This window comes from Rhinichthys klamathensis, unplaced genomic scaffold (assembly GCF_029890125.1).
Source record: "Rhinichthys klamathensis goyatoka isolate OS25496 unplaced genomic scaffold, OSU_Roscu_1.1 h1tg000476l_1, whole genome shotgun sequence".
NCBI classification, from domain to species: domain Eukaryota; kingdom Metazoa; phylum Chordata; class Actinopteri; order Cypriniformes; family Leuciscidae; genus Rhinichthys; species Rhinichthys klamathensis.
Genome location: NW_026606964.1, coordinates 637,012 through 658,910, shown reverse-complemented (window position 1 = coordinate 658,910; position 21,899 = coordinate 637,012). Strand labels below are relative to the sequence as shown.

Below are 21,899 nucleotides of genomic sequence, written 5' to 3'. Positions count from 1 at the left end.
ACTGTTTCCCAACTGTAGGGGGACCCTGAGAGCAAAAGTTACCTGTTGTTACTTTAACACTTTATTTCAATAGTCCATTTTAGACATTCAACTAACTATAAGTAACTTTGCAACTAACTCTCATTAGAGTATTAGTAGAATGTCTGCTTAATCTCTGCTAACACTTTTTTCTGATGCTCCTCAACAGACATTATACTGACTATAAGTAACTTTACAAGTACATGTGAAATTAATCTACTAACCCGAACCCTAACCTAACAGTCTACTAATACTCTAATGAGAGTTAGTTGACATGTAGTTGCAAAGTTAGTTGGTAGTTAGTAATGTCTGAAGTGGACTATCGAAATAAAGTGTAACCTAGTTATATTTAATCATTTTTTTCAATTTTATAAATTCCTTAAAAAAAGAAAATAGAAAAAAACCTGTTAAACATGAAAGTATTATGCAATCATTTAAGACATTACATTTAAGACAGAACATTTTTGGCATAAAGGGTTCTTTAAAATTGAATCAAGAACCCTAGCACTCTATATAGAACCCCACTAAACCTTTTATTCTAAGAGAATAACTCACACTGACCACACTGTCCTCGTCTTGCGCTAATCCTTTTGGATATAATTTCAGTAGATGGCAGAATGACAGAAACACAAGGAACGAGTGGCCACCATCTTCCCCTCACGAGCATGCAGAAATATCCATGATGGTCTCTCGCTTTCACGAGGGCCTTTCTTCTAGCCATCAAAGTTCTCACTCACGTCAGAGATTTGTTGGTTATTAATAAGCTCTAATCACACAGGCATCTGTCTCCAGCACCGCGTCTCCGCCATTACGTCGCTCTATTCAAAAGCACTTTGCTTTTAGTGCCCCCTAATTTTTTTCCTGCTTTCCGAGCGTTTTTAAACTTACAATTAGTGACAAATTAATCACATCCAGACCATCAGGAATGGAGACAGTAGCTGTAATCAGACGGGTGCTGAAATGGAAATGAGCAATGTCAGCCAGCTGCGGCCCCTTATGATTACACTGATGTGCAACGTATCACGAAGATAGGTGGTAGGAAATGAATTAGCATTGCAAACGATACTTCAAAATAAAATGTTCGCACAGAGATTCTCCCGCTTTTCCAAACCTACTTGCTTTAATATATGATCAATGAAATGCATCATCCCTTTGACTGGAATCCATAAAATGTGTGTTACAAAATTCATGGGCTATCAAATGTTAAGAGTGCTGTGAGAATACCTCCCGCCTTCAGCTTGTCCATTAGAAGAGCTGAACTCTTTGTCTTCCCAGTAAACATCCTAATAGTGTGGTGACGTGATAAAAAATAAATCTGTTAGCAAAGCAATTCTTTCTGTAATGATCAGCAAACCTCTATGACTTCCATGGAATGCAAAAAGAGATACTTTTTCCATAGAACAAAAGCACGCAGTCCAACTGCATCTCTTGTAACGTTTATATTCTGACTGCATGATGTCTAGACCCCGACTTTAGCAGTTGAAACTTATACAGAACCCGTTGGTGAAAAAAAAGTAGTTGAAAGTGACTATGTGGTCCTCAAATACCATGTGCAGAATGGTGAGGTGAACAGTAGATGGACCTCGTCTCACTTTAGCCTTTTGAACTTCTGAGTTCACTTTCTCTGTTAGTTTTATTGGCTCAGTGAGGAATAACGCTAATAGGCTCCCTGCACTGCTCCTGGATAACCACTATTAAGATGGCCAGACTGTGGTGGGAAGTCGTGACCCTTTAGAGGCAAAAAGATAATGGGGTTCCTTTAGATTGAATAACCTCTGAGGTAAAACTCAGCTAAGGAATAAAATGAGAAGAGATTCAGGAGGGATGAGATGCTCATGAGTCTCTGTTAGATATGGTTGGACTTCCAGACGAGGTCTCATTAAGAGGTTTCAGTAAGCCAATGTTTAAAGAAGTCGGACCATTGAGGGTTTCTGCATTGAGACACTACATTAGCCCGTATTTGTTCTCTATTTTATTTATTTGATCAAATTTGATCATTTTTTTTATTGAAAATGTCAGTTGTACTTGCCAGACAAAAAAAAAAAAAAAAATTAGTATGTTTTTTTTTAAATCAATAAATAATAATTAGCAGGGCAAACCAGCAAGTTGCTAGGGCATTGCTATGTGGTTGCTTAAGTTATGTTTTTGGGATATGTCATGTTTTTAGTGGTTGCTAGGGTGTCGTTTTTGGTGGAAATGTGTTATTTGGCAAACCCAACCCTGTGCTACTAAGTATTGCTCTTTCTCCAGAGCTTACAGTGACTTGCATAGTCTGATTTAGACATTCGTCTTTTTGTCTGTCTGTTTATATATCTCTCTCCCACTTTCTCCACCATCTCAGTGGAAGAAGATACAGAGGAAAGCTCTCGGTCTGGCCGTGACTCCATTTCCACTGCCACAGACCTCACCCTCCCACCCTCCAACACAGAGAAACACATGAATGGAGGACGCACCAAAGATGACAAGAAGGAGCGTGGAGGGAAGGACAAGAAAGACAAGAACAAAGCCAAGAAAGGCGTGCTGAAGGGCCTGGGCGACATGTTCAGGTAGGGTGAACAGCCTTAGGTGCTCAAATCACTTTATTTAACTAGCGTTAGCATAACGTGTCGAGTATGTGGGACTCCCTGGTACTAATAAGAAGACCTCACCTTGACCCTCAGTCTCGCTATCATTCACTGAGGCCTGAGGCAGTTTCAATGGAGGTTATGTTTAATAAGGGAATCTTTTATTCATCAGTGCATAGATTGCCGAATTTATCATTGGTGATTGCTGGATTGGAAACTTTTCTGAAATAAACACAAGGCAGTGCTACTCACCAAACTCTGCTTCCCTGTGTAGCTTTGTGTTCCCATAAACAGCTTTGTCGCCTAGTTAAATGTCACCCCAACTGTGACAGATTTGCAAAATTTCCACACCAACTTCAGACTACAAAGAGTTTGAAGCAAATGCGGAATCGGTTAATTTCCCAAAATACATCCATATGGAGGATTAACATTTACTCGGCTTCTCCACGCAAATCTCCTCCGGAGGGACGAGACAGGTACAGATAGAATACTTTTGGGTGCTGCTATCATAAAAAGGTGCTTTCCTGGTCTCCCTCCCCTCTGGGCTCTTTGAAATAGCGGGTCGCACATCCATTTTGTTGAGAACGTAAGCGTTTCCCAATGCTAGGCTAATTAAGCCGGGGCCTCCATTAATTATTCTGATTTGGTGCTCATTTGAATCCTGCATAAATTATACACAGTCTTATCTGCACAATAAGTTGTTTTGAGGTGGATTAGCGTAATGGGATTAGTTAGCGTAGTGCGTTGCATGCTGTGCCGTAATGAACAATAAAAACGACAAGTGTTTCCAGGTCATGTTTCAGGAGCACTAAAGGGTTGGTTTTAGTGCCCTGCTGATTTGTGCTCCACCACTCCACCACTCTTTTGTCCTGTAGAATGAAGGTGATGGACAATTACTAAGCAATAATCACATGTTAGGTTGTGGCCTATGTTTTGAGCTGAATTTGATTAATTAATTAGAACTATGAGTGTGAGGACTTCAGCATTCATTTTAATCAGTGTTTAGGAGTGGGTGTTGGAGCAGTTGATAGTAGTGTTGGATGTAACGTTACGATTGACGTGCGTTATGTACATCTTTCATTACTTGTTATATTTTCACCATAATGTCAGAGTTGCTTTTTAAAGTCCCAATAAAATGGACATACCGACAGATCTTTCCCGCCGTATGGCGAGATAATGGATTATCAAAAAAAAAAAAAAAAAAAAAAAACTTGAGTATAGACTTGGTTCAATCCATCGGTTATTGAAATGACTTTGAGGCATTATATTCAGAAATGAATTCAAGCTAGCAGTCGAATGTAGAGGGCTGGGGTTTAAATGGACTAAATGATTGGACAATTTTGGCGTACTGCATCAGACATGGTCATGGATGAATCATTCACAATTCTGTAACATGCATTTACAAAATAGATGTGCATTACTTTTCCATTTATTTAATTGATTTACTCACAAATACAATTCTTGGGGGATATTTCCGTGCACAAGTTTTATAGAAGTGGTAGTATATCTGAGCATGATGGGTATTGTAGTTCTAGAGAGTGTGGAATACTGTTGTAGACGTGATTTGTAGCGGACAAATACAAAAAAATACTGAAAGGTAGGGTAGGCACTTTTCAGAGAGGCTAGCAATAGCAAGCTAGCTTTGGAAGCATTAGAGCTCTGAGCTTTGAAAATACATATGTTGTTAGGCAGGTAGGACATCGTATCATTGAGTTCGGACCGAATGCAATGATTGGACGATTTTTCCCCCCATTTTTTATACTTTAATATTTCGACCACTTCTATTATTGATTGCTATTTGGATGTGAAGAGTGGTTCAGCCAGTATAACAAAAAGTGTTTATTAAACAAGTTGCCATACCGTTCTGAACTTTCCTCAACAATCAATGCTAGCTGTTGAATCACCCCGACTTCCCCAAGCACGTCCACTATTCCTCACATGTCAGCTTTAGAGCTGAAGTGCATGGTACTCATGCTATGATGTTGAACGTTGTTGGAGATCAGCCAGGGTTGTGGTGTGCTCATCATGCTCAGGCTGTTCAGCCTCATGTCGAGTTGAGACCTTGAGAACACCTGGTCCATGCTTAGTAGACTGGATCCCCCGAAGGAGAGGCGCTCTTTTGGATTTACAGCTTTAGTGATGAGACAGAATTAGCTTCAGCTGTGCGTCATCACACGCTGCTGGCAGCTTTCAGGACCCCCTTCTCTTGGAACACTCTTTTGTTTGTGCTGATTTTCTTTTTATTATTATTATTATTATTATATTTTCTTTCTAGAAGAGGTTCTGTGCCATTTTGTGGGGGTTGGCGCAAGGTGGCGCTGTGATAAGTTATATTTTTTCTTTATATCCCTGGACACATATGGGATGAATTTTTGAAGTCTTTCTTGGCTGTTTCATTCAACCTGCATGAAAATTGGTGAGAACCTTGACAAAAATGTGTCAAAATAACTTTGATTGGTTAAATAACAGATTTTATCCATTTAATTAACATTTTTAGGCGTTGCCCATAATGAATAAATTGGCCTGTGTCCTGTGAATGCTAAATCCAAGGTTCACAAAACTTGGTACACATGGATGTCAAGGTCATCTGAGGATACATGCCAAATTTCATTCATTTCTGATTCTAAGGGAAGTCATAAGTGAAAAAAGATTGGCATAATGTAGGAATGACAAATCTGCATTGAAAACAACTGTATTCACATCATTAACATTTTATTCTGGGCAAAGACCCTCCTTCACTGAAAGTCCATGGGAATTTTTCCTTCTTTTTTTTTAATCAACCACCAAGAGAAAATTTGGCTGCTTATAATGCAGTTTTCCTTGACAATCTGCAAATGTGTAGTCTAGGACAAGTGGCATGTCAAGGTTTAATACTTAAGGGTATAGTGTTGTGTTAAAGCCGTAACCCTAATAGGAGACAATATATTGTCTACAGCTAGCCTTAACAAGCCCACCTACAATTATGGAAGGAGGTACAATTAGCACTATAGTAAAGGAGTCAGAGGTGAAAAAGAATATGCATTTAGTGTTTGTGTAAGCGAGGGAGTGGGATGGGTTGTGAAAGTTCATTAAGAACTGAAACGCAGGTCTGGGCCCCAACGGACACGCTCACTCAGCACAGAAATGTTCTCTCTCACTCTCATTACATCTACCCCTCCTCTGAGAGCCATCAGAAACTCCCATCACTAAGGAGATTGCGCACACACACACATGCACGCACCTTGCCAAGAGAGTATGGATTACTGACATTCAACTCCACTTCTTGCTGTCTCTCTCATTGTGTCTTTTTGTTCACACACATACAGATTCACTTCTGCAGCAATACACACTCATCTGCAGTCTCTCAAGGCCCATTTAACTGTAGCCCTTCTCTTTTTCATCTCTTCCATCTCAGTGTGACACACACACACACACTAACCCAAGGAGGTCTCTGAGGCGTTTGCAATACACTGCAATTGGAGCTCATCTGCATGCGTGAGTAAACGTGCACTGATGAGCTCTGCGCTTAATGGACACACTGATTGGAAGAGCATTAAAATCAGAACAGAGAGAGGGAGGAAGAGAGGAGAAGAGAGAGAGGAGGTGATCAAAGGAGAGCGAGAGAGAAATCACAAATCAAGATATACTAAACATCTGAATGAATGACCAGGCAAATGGAGGCAGCATGGGGGGAAAATGAGTCTAAAAACCACTTGTCCAAAGGTGTTGTATTCATTTTATTCGTCCTTCATTTGTAAATCTATGCATTATTTGTTTTTGTTTGTTAGTGGTTTTTCAAAGTTGTGGCAATTACCCAAGTGATTTGTATATGTATATGTATATCATGAAGATTTGCAGGGTGGACTTTTTTGACTTTGGCCAATATCTTAACCAACCAGAACACCCTAGGAACCACAGCAGCCACCCAGAACCTGATAGCAAGATGCTTGATGCTATTAGCTAAATGGCAGTGCTTGATATAAGACTTACCTCAAACCACATGGTGCACGAGGTGGCTGTATATCTTAAGGGTGTTAGATGTCATGCCAGACTGTGCATGGATCGAATGAATAGGTCATCAACTATGAACTGCGACATGCATGCAAGCATTTAACAAATGACCTGAAACGGGGGACATGTCACCCGTCTTTGCTTGTCGTACAAGCATTATCATACATGAACCATAAATGTGTCTGGCATTCTCTTTGACATGGCCTTTTAACATCAGCTCCTAACCATATATGGCCTGAGATGTCCACACCTCACCCCAGGCTTTGTTAGCATATCAGACGGCTCACTGCACCATGTTGCTAGCCTGGGAAAACCCAGACAACTTCCGGCAAATTTAGATTTGCTCTAAAAGTTAGTCTGGCAAAGAGCTCATTCAAGCCCATTTCCAATCCGTCGAAATCGAGGCACCAATCAGAAGCGTTGGGGCGGGCTTTACACGATGACGACAGCGCTGGGATTTTGAAGCAGATTTTGTAGCCTACATTACAAAGATGGATGCCGCCGTCGAACATCACTCGTTCCAATCAGCTATCGCGTCTGTTTTAAGCCATTTGAACGTTTCCTTTTTGTTAAAAACCGAGCAAAGAACAACACTCGGAGATGTTTCTCCGCCGCTCTGCATACGTCATCTCCTTCATCGCTCTGATTGGGTTTAGGTCTATCCGCGACGTCCGTTGGTGACGCCCCTCTGGAAACGATTTGTCTATGACGCTTTGCCAGACCATAACTCAGTTACAACTGAGAATGGTCTGGTTTTAACCAGGCTACCATGTTGCTACAGACCCATATACATTTTTTCCATGGAATGATCATTTTTAGATGAATATTAAGTGATAAATAAATTAATATTATATTATAAATAATATTAAATAATGACAGAGAATGTTAAGTTGAACTATTCCTTTATCCGTCAGTGGGGGTGGTTGTGTTCATTGGTCGCAAGGAATATGGGCTATGGTCAGTAATGTTTGCTGGAAGAGTGGAGGAATAAGGGATGGAAGCAGAAGTAAACGACACAAACGAGTGCAGCGGAGTGAACTGGGGCACGTGGAGGAGGAGCGTTAGAGATAAAGAAAACGATTCCTGTTTTCACGCGACTGGTCACGGCAGTTTTTGCTCAGGGGAAGACATGCCTCTACGGCTTGCATTAGTGGACACTATTAATAGGATGTAATTGCTAATCCTGATGCCCTCTCACACTGAATTAGCCCATCTACACCCCACAGACCCTTCCCCATCCCCCTTCACTGACCTTCAAACCTCTATGTTGCACCATCCTGAACTCCCCGAGAGGAAAACCTTCAGCCTGGAGTGACAGCGGGGCCTTGGGGACGTCAAGGGGTCCGAAGGGGGCAGAGCACAGATGCCTTTCCCCCAACCATCTTTGTTATTTTTCCTTGTTGAGTGAGCATGTTGCTGTGGAGAATTGTGGGTACTGGTAGCTCTCATGCATGGGCCTTAACAGAGATGCATGATGTAGGCGCTTTATATGCTTTTCCATTTACATGGCCAGATCCCTCAAATTGTTCCAAAGGAGTACGTTCTCGCTCATTAGCTTAACGTAAACACAGAACACTTTACCACGAAGAGGTAATTATGGAAACACTGGAGAACTGCACGCCAGTTATATTCACCATAATCAACCTTAGTAACAGATAAACAAAGCTGCTGTATGTAATGACTGAAACTTTGATAGATGTTAGCTGTGGAAAGTGGCCGTAATATCTTTAGTTGTTTATCTAGATTTTCCGTACTATAATGAAAGGAGTCATAAAGGTGTTTAATTGTTCTCTTTTGACAAAAATGTTTTTAATTTAGTCAATCCTTCTTGACAGATTGATTATTTAAAATGCAGAGTAATTTAAGTTGACAGTAATTTAAATAACATTGTAGATGATAAAGTGCAAAATAAACCAAGTAACAGTTTTTTAAACATCACAAATGAACAAAAACACGCAAAACTGTCCTTGCCAGAACCTGCACTGCTAAAATAACATTATGCTTACGCTATTGTAATAGAATATAGTCTTTTTGCTATAGTTATTATTTTGTTCTTGTTTCAGACGTGTTATAGAGTGATGATACAGAAAGAGCTTATTCATAACATGACTTGCAGATTCTGACTAGCGTGTAACTTAGTCTTTCTTGAGCATTTGCGTCATTTTGTGCAGATGCAGTTATACTATTTATTTATGTTGTGTATATATCTGAATTGTCTTATAAGCGTGTCAGATGTGTGACCCGTGTTCAACTTTAGCTCATGCTGCGTGAGTGGGTCAATCACAAATAACCAAATTCTCTCTAGAATTGTTAGTTCATTAATAATATGCTGTCGTTGTTGTTTTTTTCGCCAGCTGTGTATTTTAATTAAAAGTGTAAAGTTTATACACTGTCAATATTGCACAACTAGCTGCCCACCAATAGTTCCCTGCAACAGAAAGATCTCACCTTTAAGGAGTGTGACAGTGAACACGAAGTGAAACACAGAGGACTTGAGATATTGCAAAGTGATCACTTGTCAAAATGCCATCACCCTGGGTGGTATCGTCCATCTGTCTCCTCTATATGACAGAGGTATTGTTTGTGTCATGACCTCCTGAAATGAAAAGAAATTAAAACAAAAGAAGTGAGATTGTCCCTCTGTAGGCTTAACATGGGGCTGTGTAAATATCATCTCTCTCTTAAAATAGTCCTCGCCGTGGTGGTCTGAACTGATTCATCGACAAGCTTCCATCAAGGGTCACGGAGGGAGATATTCTCACCTCTATTCCACCATTCCATTATCCACCTGCCAGTCAAACAGCCTCATCTCACAGCGGGGTGCACCGGGGGTACAACCGACACCTTCCAGAAGATGAGCTCTCAGAGACCCAATAAAATAAATAAAGGAATTGATATAACAGAGATCGCCATTAATATGAATGAAACTTTTATTAAGCATGAATTATGCCACGCATGGTGTGATTACCTATCATTGTCCATTGTGAATTTTTAAATGAGAGATTTAACCGCGTGATCAGGGATTAGATTACACAGGAAGGTTTGACGGTTGGCCGTCCTCCTCCGGGTGCCATGAGAGGCCGACTTTCCACCCCGTCTGTTCAAATCTTTCCCGATTAGACACCGCTTGCTGTCCATCACTGAACCACCAGGGGTAATTGCATTTGGATCTATCATGTCCTTGCATCCGGTTTTCGGCTCCATAGGGTCGGATGAGGTAGCGGGGAGGGGTCATGAAGTAAGTAATCGAATTTGAAATCTGGGCAAAGTTGAAACCCAAAACCAGTGTATCTTTAAACCAGAACTCAAATTTGTAAAGAAAGGCAGGATTTGAATATAGCAGGGTTTGTTCAGACACATTCACTCTGTAAAGCACAATTATTTCTCTGATCAACAGACTTCTGCGTTTCTAAGAGCTCTTGTCTTTTCTTGTAGCCTGTCAGAATCACTTGATCAGAGTAAAAGCACGGCCACTTTCCGCTTTTTGAATTCCATCCCTCGGAACGATCATAATCTTAACAAGGCCACAAAAACAGCTTGTGAAGAGCATCGTGAGCACTTTTTCAGACAAATGGAGGCAGAGATCCGGAGACACTGTGAGATGAAGACAGAAAGAACAAATTATTACAGTTTCATCTTGCAGACTCTGATAACAAGTCCGATAAAACTACCCATTTAACAATTTAGGCGGATGAGCAAGTGGCCACTGAGTATGAGATACATTCATGGGAATGGAAGGCCAACAAATGAGGGAGGATGTTTATCTTGAGTTATGCATGTAAAGTGCCAATAAGATGTCATTGCACTCTCAACTTTTGATGGATGGCATAACATTTCATGGGAGATTGCAAGCACTGTCAAAAAGACTCCATTAGCGAGATGCAAAACTGCTGCACTTAAACATGTCCTTTCATTCACAAGACTAGCATGTGTATTTCTGAGCGGGTCTAATTACGAGGAGAGTTCTGAGAACCGAGAACATTCAATGTTTCCAATGTTGCGACGTGCGTCATAAGCAGGTATCTTGTCCACTTGAAGAGGAAAATGACAATCAGCAATATTTGAGTTGTCGACCGCATTGCAATTACACAACCTCAAAATGAAAGCACAGAGAGCAGTGACCTCAGACACTGAGCCGTGGTAAGAAAGTTGATATGAATGTGGAGGAGTTGAACAGGTAAGATGAGGTGAGTGAAATAATTATGTAGATAATGTAAATTAAGTGGCCAGGAAACAGCCCAGTTATGGTAATGGAAATGAGACGCTGAGAGTGAGTCATAGACTAACAAAACAGTACAGGGAATAATGTCCGGAGAGGAGCTAGATGATGAGGCAGATGCAGTTGCTGATGAAGGAGTGATACAGAACATAATGAAAAGTAGTTGGATGTGCCAGAATTGTCTAAAGCATTTCGAAAGAGATCTGTACTCAGTGGTGCAAATAAATTCATTCTTTTGTAAATTGAAACTAAAACAAATGTAAAGGTTGTGCTTTTTTCTTTCAGATTTTGACAAATGCTTTGCCTGTGTGATTTGGACGTGGAAAATAGAAAGTTAATTTGTCAATGTGCAAGTATTTTTGTCTCAAGGAACATATCATAGTAATATTGGGTTGTGAAAGAGATGCCAACAAGGTGGAGTCTATCTCTGGAGTATGTACTTTCTTCTAGATGTTTTATGTGCAGGATGTCACCATATTATGAGGTAGATCTCAAACGGATTATTGTTTATTAAATACTGAAAATGCAACCTCACTGAAGTTCTTATTGGCACATTGCAATTAGCTTATTCATTTGTTCTGTGGTGTTTTATATATATATATATCAAAGTTGGTTTGAATGAGGTATTGCTTTTCTTACAACTTGCAAGAGGTATAGGCTGATAGAAACAAGCCACCTGAACTCGTTTTAAAAGAAAAGGTGAATGGGGCTCTTGTCAGGAACTCAGGAGACATCATTGGATGTTATACATTTTTTCAAGTATAGGGCCTAAAGTTTGACCATGCTAACGTGTCTTAACAATAATAGCCTTCAGACAACTAATCCAATAGGGTCGCACAGACATGCTGTGTCTACTCCAGTTTACATGCTGCAGAGAACTCCAGACACAAAGAGCAGAACTGACATGTTACATGACCTTCAACCGAAGGTTAAAGTATGAGACTGGCTCAACAGAACTACATTGACAATCTCAACAACAACAAAAAAAGTCTTAAAGACATTAAGACTGATCTCCAGGAATAGATGGACTTCCATTTGAAGATCTTATTGCTGTTAGTGTGGTGGAATGTGTTTGGGTTAGGTACTTTCCCAAGACTTGCCAACAGTTCTGACACAGCTTAGAAAAGTTACATCACTTTGCAACAGATATAACATATCTTGAATGCAGTTATATGCAAGGATTTCCTCAAAGAGAGAATCTAGATTTAAAACAGGGCTGCCGTCTTTTGGGGGAAAATATGAATTGGGCTGATGCGTCTTCTTAATGGGAGCTGGGACGGGATCATCATTTGTCTGTAATGAATATTGAAACACATGCCTTGGCCGGACTAACATTGTTCTACAAATCAAGGCTGCAACCATGGAAAGTAACTTTTCTCTGGAACTAAATTTGGGGTTCTGGCCAAAAGAGGATCTATTGCTACACAACCCTCCCCTTGCTCTATAGTCAGCTACCTTGAAGAAGGTACTGTTGGCTACGAGAATAGCCAAATTTTCCACTTGTTACCCATCGAGGGATGATATCTGCTGACAAATTGGCAAGAGGCCACACACTTGGCACAAAGACTGCTGACTGTTCTCTCTGAAGCTTTACCACCCGCCTCCAGACTCACGCTAGAGCCACAGGTTTAAGAGAGAATAAAGATGAGGGCATCTGTTCCACAACTAAGAGTTTCAACAGCAAGAGTGACATGACACCAAGGGAGCCTTGCTTAGCCTCAGCACATGTCAGTAAACAGCACTGGGAAGAAAGCGGGGGTTAGAGTAACATTCATTCTATCAAGAGGTTAAAAGAGCTCAAATGGCAGAACATGACAAACCTATCACCCCATGAAGACCTTGTATCACAGTGATAAGAAATGGACTTCAGGTTAGGAGACGGTTTGTAAAGTAGGGTTGTCTGATCCTACTCCTGTATTTAGCTCCAACACACTTGCTTGGACGTTTCTAGTAATCCTGAAGACCTTGATTAGCTGCTTTAGGTATGGTTAATTAGGGTTGGAGCTAAACTGGGCTGGAATTTGCAGGATCCCTGCCTTAAAGGGTGTGACAGGCAAGGGGAAAACCAATGGCAATATGGTTCTTCAGGGTTTAAGGGAATATTTAGGGTTCAGTACACCTTTTTTGAATCTTCCTAATCAAGCACATGTGATTAACCCTCTGGGGACCAGAGTGTTTTTGGGGCCCTTGGGATGTTTTGACATGCACTGACATTTGTGCTTTTTTCAGTTATTTATAAACATGTTAATGGCAAAGGTGTAAATTCACTCTATATAGCACAAACTTGGCTACCATGAGATCTGAGCAACATGTATGTACATGTTTGTATTTTTAATAGAATAATGTTTATGCGTGGTTATTGAAAAAAATAAAAATGAAAGTTGCTGAAATAAGACCACAAAACACATATTGATTATTTCTTCACAAGACTTTTGAAAATTGTATCACATAGCCTAGAATATTTGCTCCAAAACTATGTGAGAATCATCCTGACTACTCATTCAGATAAGTCAATAAAGTCTTTTACATTTTTAATGACGTGTTTTGTTTGAGAAAGCTTTATGCAGGAGGCTTGATCTCTCATTAATATGTATGGCATTCCACACCTGAGAAAGACAAAGACCCTCCCATAATGGCCCTATTAGGTGCTATCAGGCCATATCATTACAGGAGCCTTGCACAAAGAATGAGGAGATTTAAAAAAGAATGGCTTTTAGATTGTTTGGATATTATAAGGAAAATACAGGGTGCATACGTCTGGACACTTCTATCACACACCCTTCACCATATAGACATGGTTTTATTTCAGTTCAAAGTTAGAGTTGGAAACATCTTGAAAAGAAAATTGTCTTTCTCCATAAATGTCTTAGTTTGATCATACATATTTCAAAGTTGAGGATTCATTATTTTGATATAGCTTGAACAAACACTATAACATCTTAGTTGATTAGTTTATTGACAAAACATACTATATATTTAACATATGAGCAGAAACTCCTAAAAAAGCTTATTTGATGTCTATTTTAGAGTAAAAACTTTATCCAAAACGAGTCAACGAAATGTTGTCTGTTATTTAGTCTGTAACAGTGCGTATCTGTGCGTTCATTCATTCATTCACACACACACACACAAACTGTGTGACACAAACATGATTCACATTTAACAGTATGCTATTTTTCCGTTTACAGACACTACGTTATTCTATATCGCGATTAGAACAAAGCACTTGCAAAAAACACTTACTTCTCAGCTGAATCTGTTCATCCTCGAAGTGAAAATAACCCAGTGGTAAATGTCCCAGGATTGTTCCACATATAGCCGCGCAAGACGACAGTAGATTAATCTGACTAAAAAATAATGTGTGTTTTCAGAGTTTATGGGCGTTAACGCGTCTCAATGTGTTGCTTCACATATTTGCGTTTGAATAGCGCGTGCTCTCCGTGGGCGTGTCACATTACCACAGATAATCAGCTGAGAGAACGATAATGAGATGGGCTGACACGTCTCTCTTTTTATATAGATGACATAAACGGAGAATAATAATTTTAGTTTTGAATCGGATCATTTAAAAGTACAAACTCAAATGATTTAAAAGATATATTGCTTATGGCTGGGTGAATAGTATTAGCTGAGTTGTGTTGAAGATTAGAGACGTGCTCCAGAAAAAAAGTTCACGGTGACCGAGAGGCAGAACGCACACCCTGTTTATTTTCTTTATTTTACAAAAGCACAATATTTTATTTCGATTGTATGTGGGCACATAAAAAAGTAGACATTTAACAGATTATTTTCTCATATTTCTTAACTCTATATGAACAGAAATGATGGTAGTACTTTAAGTCTATTTTTCTGCTATGTGAAAAAAAACGAGCAAAACGCGCCGGCGCGTTTCTGGTCCCCAGAGGGTTAAGCTCATCAGCTTGCTAGTAGAGACTCCAAGACTTGAAATAGATGTGTCAGATAATGGAGACGATGATTTGTCCCGATAGTGTGCCTGGGAAACACTGACTTAAGGCCATCCTAGATAACCACAAAATTAGTTAGCCTTCATACATTATAAGTTTGTTTGTCTGATTGGTTTAGTTTAGACAACTAAATGTGCAGTGTGTGATGTAATTTTGAATAGAGTGGTCAACAACATATTCTTAATTAAAATAATCTTTCTCCCTTTCTCACTATTGTACTTGTCCACATTTTATTTTGCTTTCACCTATAGTCTCTCTCTCTCTCTCTCTCTCTCTCTCTCTCTCTCTCTCTCTCTCTCTCTCTCTCTCTCTCTCTCTCTCTCTCTCTCTCTCTCTCTCTCTTTCTCTCTCTCTGTCTTTCTCTCACCATTTTTTTGTACCGTGTGTTATGAAAAATGATTAAAGAAGGAAACAATCTTTCACATTGATGATTTGATACCAGAGTGGAATATGTGTATAATTTCTTTCAAAGGAAGGCAATTGCGATCAAATTCGCCATTCAATCTTTCCTGTCAAGTACATGTTTTCGATTCTGTGGTAAATGACAGATTCCTTTCCGTTTTCCCTCCTCCGTTCTGTTGTTCACTGGGTAATGATGTCTTAAGTGGTAGTTGTTCAACTCGTTTGTCTTCAGGAGGTTGTAATTGGGCATTCCTTTGGCACTAGGGAGACAATGTAAAGAACGGGCTGGAAAGTGCAAGACAGAAGTGAGGGGAAAAAAAGAAAGACCCTGATGGTTCGGTGATTGTACAAGGTTGTATGAAGGAGAGAAAACAGCATGGACGCAAGCGATCACTACTGTGCTACTACAGCTTTTCTTTGTTCATATCAACGTTTTTGCTGTTGCTGTTTTCGTGTGCTTATACGCTCTAAATTTACATATAATTGTACAACACATATTTCACAGGCACAAAATATTGTTTCATAGTTGCATGGTGAGAAACTGGCTGTGTTTTTAGAGGCACCAGGCATGGTCTATCATTAAAATGTGATTTAGAGGTAAGCAAACCTTCCTCCAACTGTCTTGCCCTGAGGCCGTGTGTGTGTGTGTGTGTGTGTGTGTGTGTGTGTGTGTGTGATCAGACTGTCCCATTGAGTATGCATTGTGAGGTGGCATATCTAGGTCACACACACTGGCACATTACTCCTGTGGGAGCTTCTGTCTTGTGTTCATGTCATGGATTGCCTCCGCTTTCTGAGGTCACACAGACAGTATTGTACATGTTGTATAGGGTGATACTATGATCTCACCCAATTAACAAATTTATCTTTTTCTTTTTTTTCTAGAGACACACTAAAACATATACACACTCTTCCCAACACAAAATGCCTGTACTCTTATACGTGACTAACAGTGGATACACCAATAGGTAAAATATTTTGCTCGGTTAATCCTTAAACATTCATGCTTAAGTGATAATACTGAACCAAAGTAGATTTTTCCATTTTATGCTTAGGGTTAAAAAAGAGCAATTGTAAAATGGGATACTTGTTAATATCAGCTGATCTTAAACACACACATATTTCCTAATGATGATTAATAGAGAACATTAAACTGTTATCTTTTGCCCCATTTCTTGCAAACACAGGCATGTGTGAAATATGTAAAATATGAAGGAGTTGTCTGGACAGAGTTACAGAGTTGAGACCCCAGATGAGAGAGATGGGTGTGTGTGCCTTATGATATATTAAAATCATCTTTTGTGACTGTTCTGCAACTATATGCAGTCCAAACGTCGGACCGAATGACCACAGAGTAGCTGACAGTGCCAGTGTGGCTCCATCCATCACATTCAACTTAACGCAAGTTTCCATGTTTGACCACTTTTGCTCTTTGCTAATACAGTTTGAATCTTATATCCTCAATGGCATATTAATTATTACAGTATCTGCACAGCAGCACCCCATTGAATTCCTCTCACCATGTCTTGTTCTTCATAGTTTTCTCTTCAGCTATTTCAGCTTGAACATACATACATACTTGAATAGCTCATTTGTGGTTTTTGTTTTGTTTTGTGAGACTTAAGAAGTTTATCATGCACACTAAATTGCGGTTGGTCTTCTTTCTTGCATGCATTTATTTAGAAACTGAATTGTGATTGATTTTCTAACATTTAACCACCTTTATTACACTGTTCTCTGGAATACATGATTCTGATCAGTCAGTCGTGGCATTCTGTAGTCAAATGTTGTTGTCCACAAAGACCACAAAACTGTATATTTGACTGTTGTCCCTGGCAACAAATGTCTTATAAAGCTGAATATGTTTCATGGCTCTCTCGTTTTGCAGCTTTGCAAGCAATGGTGTTTCCTTCTGGAAATACAAGTCTAATTCTGTTCTCCTTGGGATTGTTTTTTCACCAATATCGCTTCAATTTAATTTGCCTTTTGGGAGCCCTGTTAAATGGTTAAAGTTGCATATATTTATGTACATACTCATTCACACATACACAGAGAATGTGCGAAATACCTTTTTCGATTGAAATCTCCCTCCGGATTCCAGCAGTAATATCATAAACACATTCATCAAATGCCCTCACAGTTAGGAGGACACTCACTGTAACCCTGTGCACCAAGATTTAAATTTAATGCAATGCAATTTAATATTAATTTATGTAAAACCACATAAATAATAGGGCTGTAACGATACGCGATATAAAATCGAAATCGCGATACTCAGGTCCACGATCCTGTATCGCGATGTGAGAAGGCAGAATCGCGATCACACCCCTTCCAACTCCCAGAGTTATCCTTCCTGTCCAGAACCAGGGCTCGAATTTCGGCGCGGGTATTGCGCATAATTCTAATCATTCCCGCAGGTCTCCCATTTATAATGCGGGAAATTCCCGCAATCGTAATCCACACAGATAATAAAATCAAATCATTCTTTTAACAACTATCTTCCAGACGCAATTTCACAAACAGCGTGAGTGTTCAGCGGTGCCGCGCGCTCTTCTATCTCTTCTCATAATGTGTTGTGCAAGGCAAGCATCAAGCGCTGCGGCGATAATACACACTCGCGTTTTGGAGTCGGGACCATAGACTGTAAGGTCGGGGCATGACGGAATATTCACTTGCACAATCGGGCCAGCAGTGCATCGTGACTGAAGTCTTTTTAAGTCTTACCAAGTCTTACCAGTTTAAACATTCAAGCGATTTTAAACTAATCAGTGCTCGCGCGCTCTCTGAGATTATTTTCTATGCGCACATTCATAGAAAATCCGCCTCAAAAACAGCTGGCTAGTAACTATTTTTCGCGGATTATATTGCTTTAGCACGCAAAATTGTCAATTTCGGTCTTTGTGAGTAGGCTATACTCTAAATATAGTCGGTTTTGTCTTTAATAAGCATAAAACGCATGCCAGTATAATGAACAGGATCCGTGCACTTAAAGTGACGGCAGCCATATGTGTCTGTCATTAATTTTGTTGTCAAAACAACAAAAGATGGCTTTAAGTTAAAGGAATCAGAATTAATAGCCTATGTATTTAATTTATTCAGGACTAAAATACTACCCAGTGTTATTTTCCATTTGATTACTTTATTCAGTATCTGTATATGAATACTAGTGTTAGACCTATTCAAAAACTTTTCTCTTTAATTGTCTTTATTTGTATCTTTATTCTATTGTATTTATTTGTGCTACTTTTTTCAATTTAATTAAACAATTTAAATCAAGCTTCCTTGTGATGTGTAAATTCTTAACAACAATATTACCCCATTGTAAAAATGCAATGAGCGCAAACATTTAGGCAAGATAAATGTAATAATTTTGTTTGGAAAAAATGCCCCCCCTTTCTCCCCCTCAAACAAAAAAAAATCCTCCCCATGAGAATCATTTAAAGGGGGGATTCCTCTATTAAATTAATCCTCAATTGACCGGCAACACGTCCAACATGCAGATGCATATCCTACGGCACCATCCCGAAATCAATTTAGTTGGAGTACAGAACACAGCCCAAAAGCAGCAGCCTACACTGCCTAGTATAGTTTAATAATTTGCATAGTTATTATTGTTCTTTGGTGTTTAGATTATACAGGTTTTTCCTAATGTTATTTAATAAAAATACCGTTTTTTTTCTTCTTCTCTCAAAATCTCTTTTTTTCACCACAAGCCCCGCCCCCTCAAGCCCCACCCCGTGATAGAATCGCGATACGAATCGAATCGTGGGTCAAAAATCGTGATACGAATCGAATCGTGGGTTTGGTGTATCGTTACAGCCCTAATAAATAATGATGCTTGGATGCACCATTCATGCACCATTTTGTTCTTACTTCACGAGGAACAACCCAACTGATTCAAAGTGTTCATCAAGCCTAAATCTTGTTTTAAAGTGTGCCACGGAGTCGCCTCAAGACTGGAATATCTTCATTTGTCGTTAAAAAGCACACCTTCTCCAAAGCTGGGTTTGACAGGGGAATGGCAGTGTGGCGTTGGAGGTCAGGGATAATGAGGTCCGCAGGGATCGGCTTAATCGTCGAGCTTTGGCACATAACATCGGCATAAACAACAGAGTTTGTCGTCCGGGCAACGGCGATGGTGTAGCGACTCGGGCATATAATAATGATGTTCCCATTAACATGGGCTAAGCACTAAAGGCTGGGGAAATTTGGAGAGGCACTTGATGCTCCTGCACTTTCCCTCATTCGTTTTGTCTCTCTCTTCCTAATTAGATATTACCAGCCTTCTTTCATTGCTGGCTGTGATTTCTGCCTCTCTTTGCCCTTGAGTGAACAACCTCGACTTGCCACTAGAACACAAGAGTGAACAGATCCAGCTTTCTTTTCTTCTCCACCCTAACAAGAAGATATTAAAATGACACGTGGCTGACTGGGGCCTTGCCTGAGGAGCTGTACGGCTCTGGCTTTTGCACTGAAGGGCCATTTAAAATGGAAGGTGCACCAGAGAAAAGTGAAGGTCCATGTGCCAAGGTTGTATTTTCTGTAGTGCCTATATTTCTGTACCATTTCCAGAAAGCACAGCACATATCTAGATGAATGCCATGTGTGGAATAGAACCTAATGAGAATTGCCGAAGTAAATAATGGGAATGTAAAAAATATATGTATTATGTTAAAGGAGTAGTTCACTTTTGAAAAAACTTTTGCTGATAATTTACTCACCCCCATGTCATCCAAGATGCCTATGTCTTTCTTTCTTCAGTCGAAAAGAAATTAAGGTTTTTGATGAAAACATTCCAGGATTTTTCTCCATATAATGGACTTGAATGGGAACCATACGGTCCAAGGTCCAAAATACAGTTAATAACAGTTTCAGATGCAGCTTAAAATGTCTTTAAACGACACCAGACGATGAATAAGGGTCTTATCATGCGAAACGATGGCTCATTTAAAAAATAAATAACAACGTTTAAGTTTTATAAGCTCACATGCCCGCCTTGCTCTGTTCTGTGTGACTCTCCTGTTCGAACTCGTTCATCAAAATGAACAAATCTTTTTTCGATTCATTTGATTCATTTAACGACCGAAATGAACGAATTGACTCGGAAAAAAGATTTGTTCATTTTGATGAACGAGTTCGAACAGGAGAGTCACACAGAACAGAGCAAGGCGGGCATGTGAGCTCATAAAACTTAAACGTTGTTATTTATTTTTTAAATGAGCCATCGTTTCGCATGATAAGACCCTTATTCATCGTCTGGTGTCGTTTAAAGACATTTTAAGCTGCATCTGAAACTGTTATTAACTGTATTTTGGACCTTGGACCGTATGGTTCCCATTCAAGTCCATTATATGGAGAAAAATCCTGGAATGTTTTCATCAAAAACCTTAATTTCTTTTCGACTGAAGAAAGAAAGACATGGACATCTTGGATGACATGGGGGTGAGTAAATTATCAGCAAAAGTTTTTTTTTAAAGTGAACTAATCCTTTAAGTAAAATATGAACTTAAACATGGTTGGGGTATCTATTACTTAACTCCCACTGCTGTCCGCCATCTCGTTAAAAAACTCTTTTTCTTAAGCTAGTTAACTTATGTTGCCTCATTCCTGTGTTGAGCGCCACCTCAACGAGCCATGAAGTAGCGACGCTGGGAGCAGGGAAATCTATTTAGAGCACCTATTTAGCATGTTATTAATTAAAATATTGATATTTGACGCCAGCATATAGATTCTCGTATCGCGTATGTCGCCCTATCGATATTTTGTCCTACCCTTACCTCTGAACCTATATGTTTTTTTGTTATGTCTTCTGGCTCTGCACTGCTGTTCCTGCCCCGTATCGCTGCCTGCAGCTATATTTATTATTGTTTTGTTTTTTATTGTTTTTTAATTACCTTTCCCATTTTTCCCCTTTTTTGTGGCAAATTGTCACTTGGATATTTTATCATAGATATTGTAGTTGTAAGGAATGTTAGTCTTGAAACAATCTCAGATTGATAGTGGTGGTTCATTTCTTCATGGCAGCTCTGTTGTGATTATAGAGAGGCTCATTGTACTGAACTGACTCTGTTTGGTCTGACCCTACTGCATTTTGTCTACTTAACGAATTTGGTCATCTACTGTAGTAGCTGCATAAAGCAAGACTTGAAGTGTTTGTGAACTCAACTCTTGTCAGTCTTACCTATGAGCATTACCTCGTTTCATCCATTGCCAATCGTAATGTCTCCAAATTGGCCTTTATAACAAACCAATATCCTGTTGTTTAGAGCATCAGGGTTAAGGTCTATCTGTCCGTCTACATCTGTATCATCAGACCTCTCGTCTTTTAGACACAATGATGTCAGTCTCCTGGAGCCATGTAGTACATTACTGTTCTGTAAATCAATACAGCTCGAGGTATTAGAATATAAGCCATCGCACTGACAACAGTGAATGGACAAAGATGTATCAAATATGAGACTAGTTAAATAAAGCTTCACCAATACTGGTCAAATAATTTGTTTAGAAATGTATTATTTTTAGGGCTGACAAGTTCAAGCTTGAATTGCTCTGTTTTTAGGAAAGCGGTTACGCTTAGGGATGGACTTTCATTCTTATTTTATCCCAAGATTTTGTGCGATTCACGTACGAATTCATACGAAATCATCACCGCATAAAATAGTTGAAATTAGAAAATGTGCATATGTTATGTCACTTTGTGTCTTTTTGATTGTATTTACATAGTGTTTTGATTTTTTTAAT

At 39.4% G+C, this 21,899-nt stretch overlaps 1 protein-coding gene across 7 annotated transcripts in view; it reads left to right on the top strand.

Moving 5' to 3' along the window:
• Positions 1-21,899, top strand: part of pard3aa (par-3 family cell polarity regulator alpha, a) — a 516,365-nt gene that overhangs the window by 362,933 nt on the left and 131,533 nt on the right. For all 7 annotated transcript variants that reach the window (XM_056237053.1, XM_056237055.1, XM_056237056.1 and 4 more), the window contains one exon: positions 2,360-2,564. In XM_056237053.1, coding sequence (XP_056093028.1) covers positions 2,360-2,564 — 205 coding nt within the window. The remainder of the gene's footprint in view (positions 1-2,359; positions 2,565-21,899) is intronic.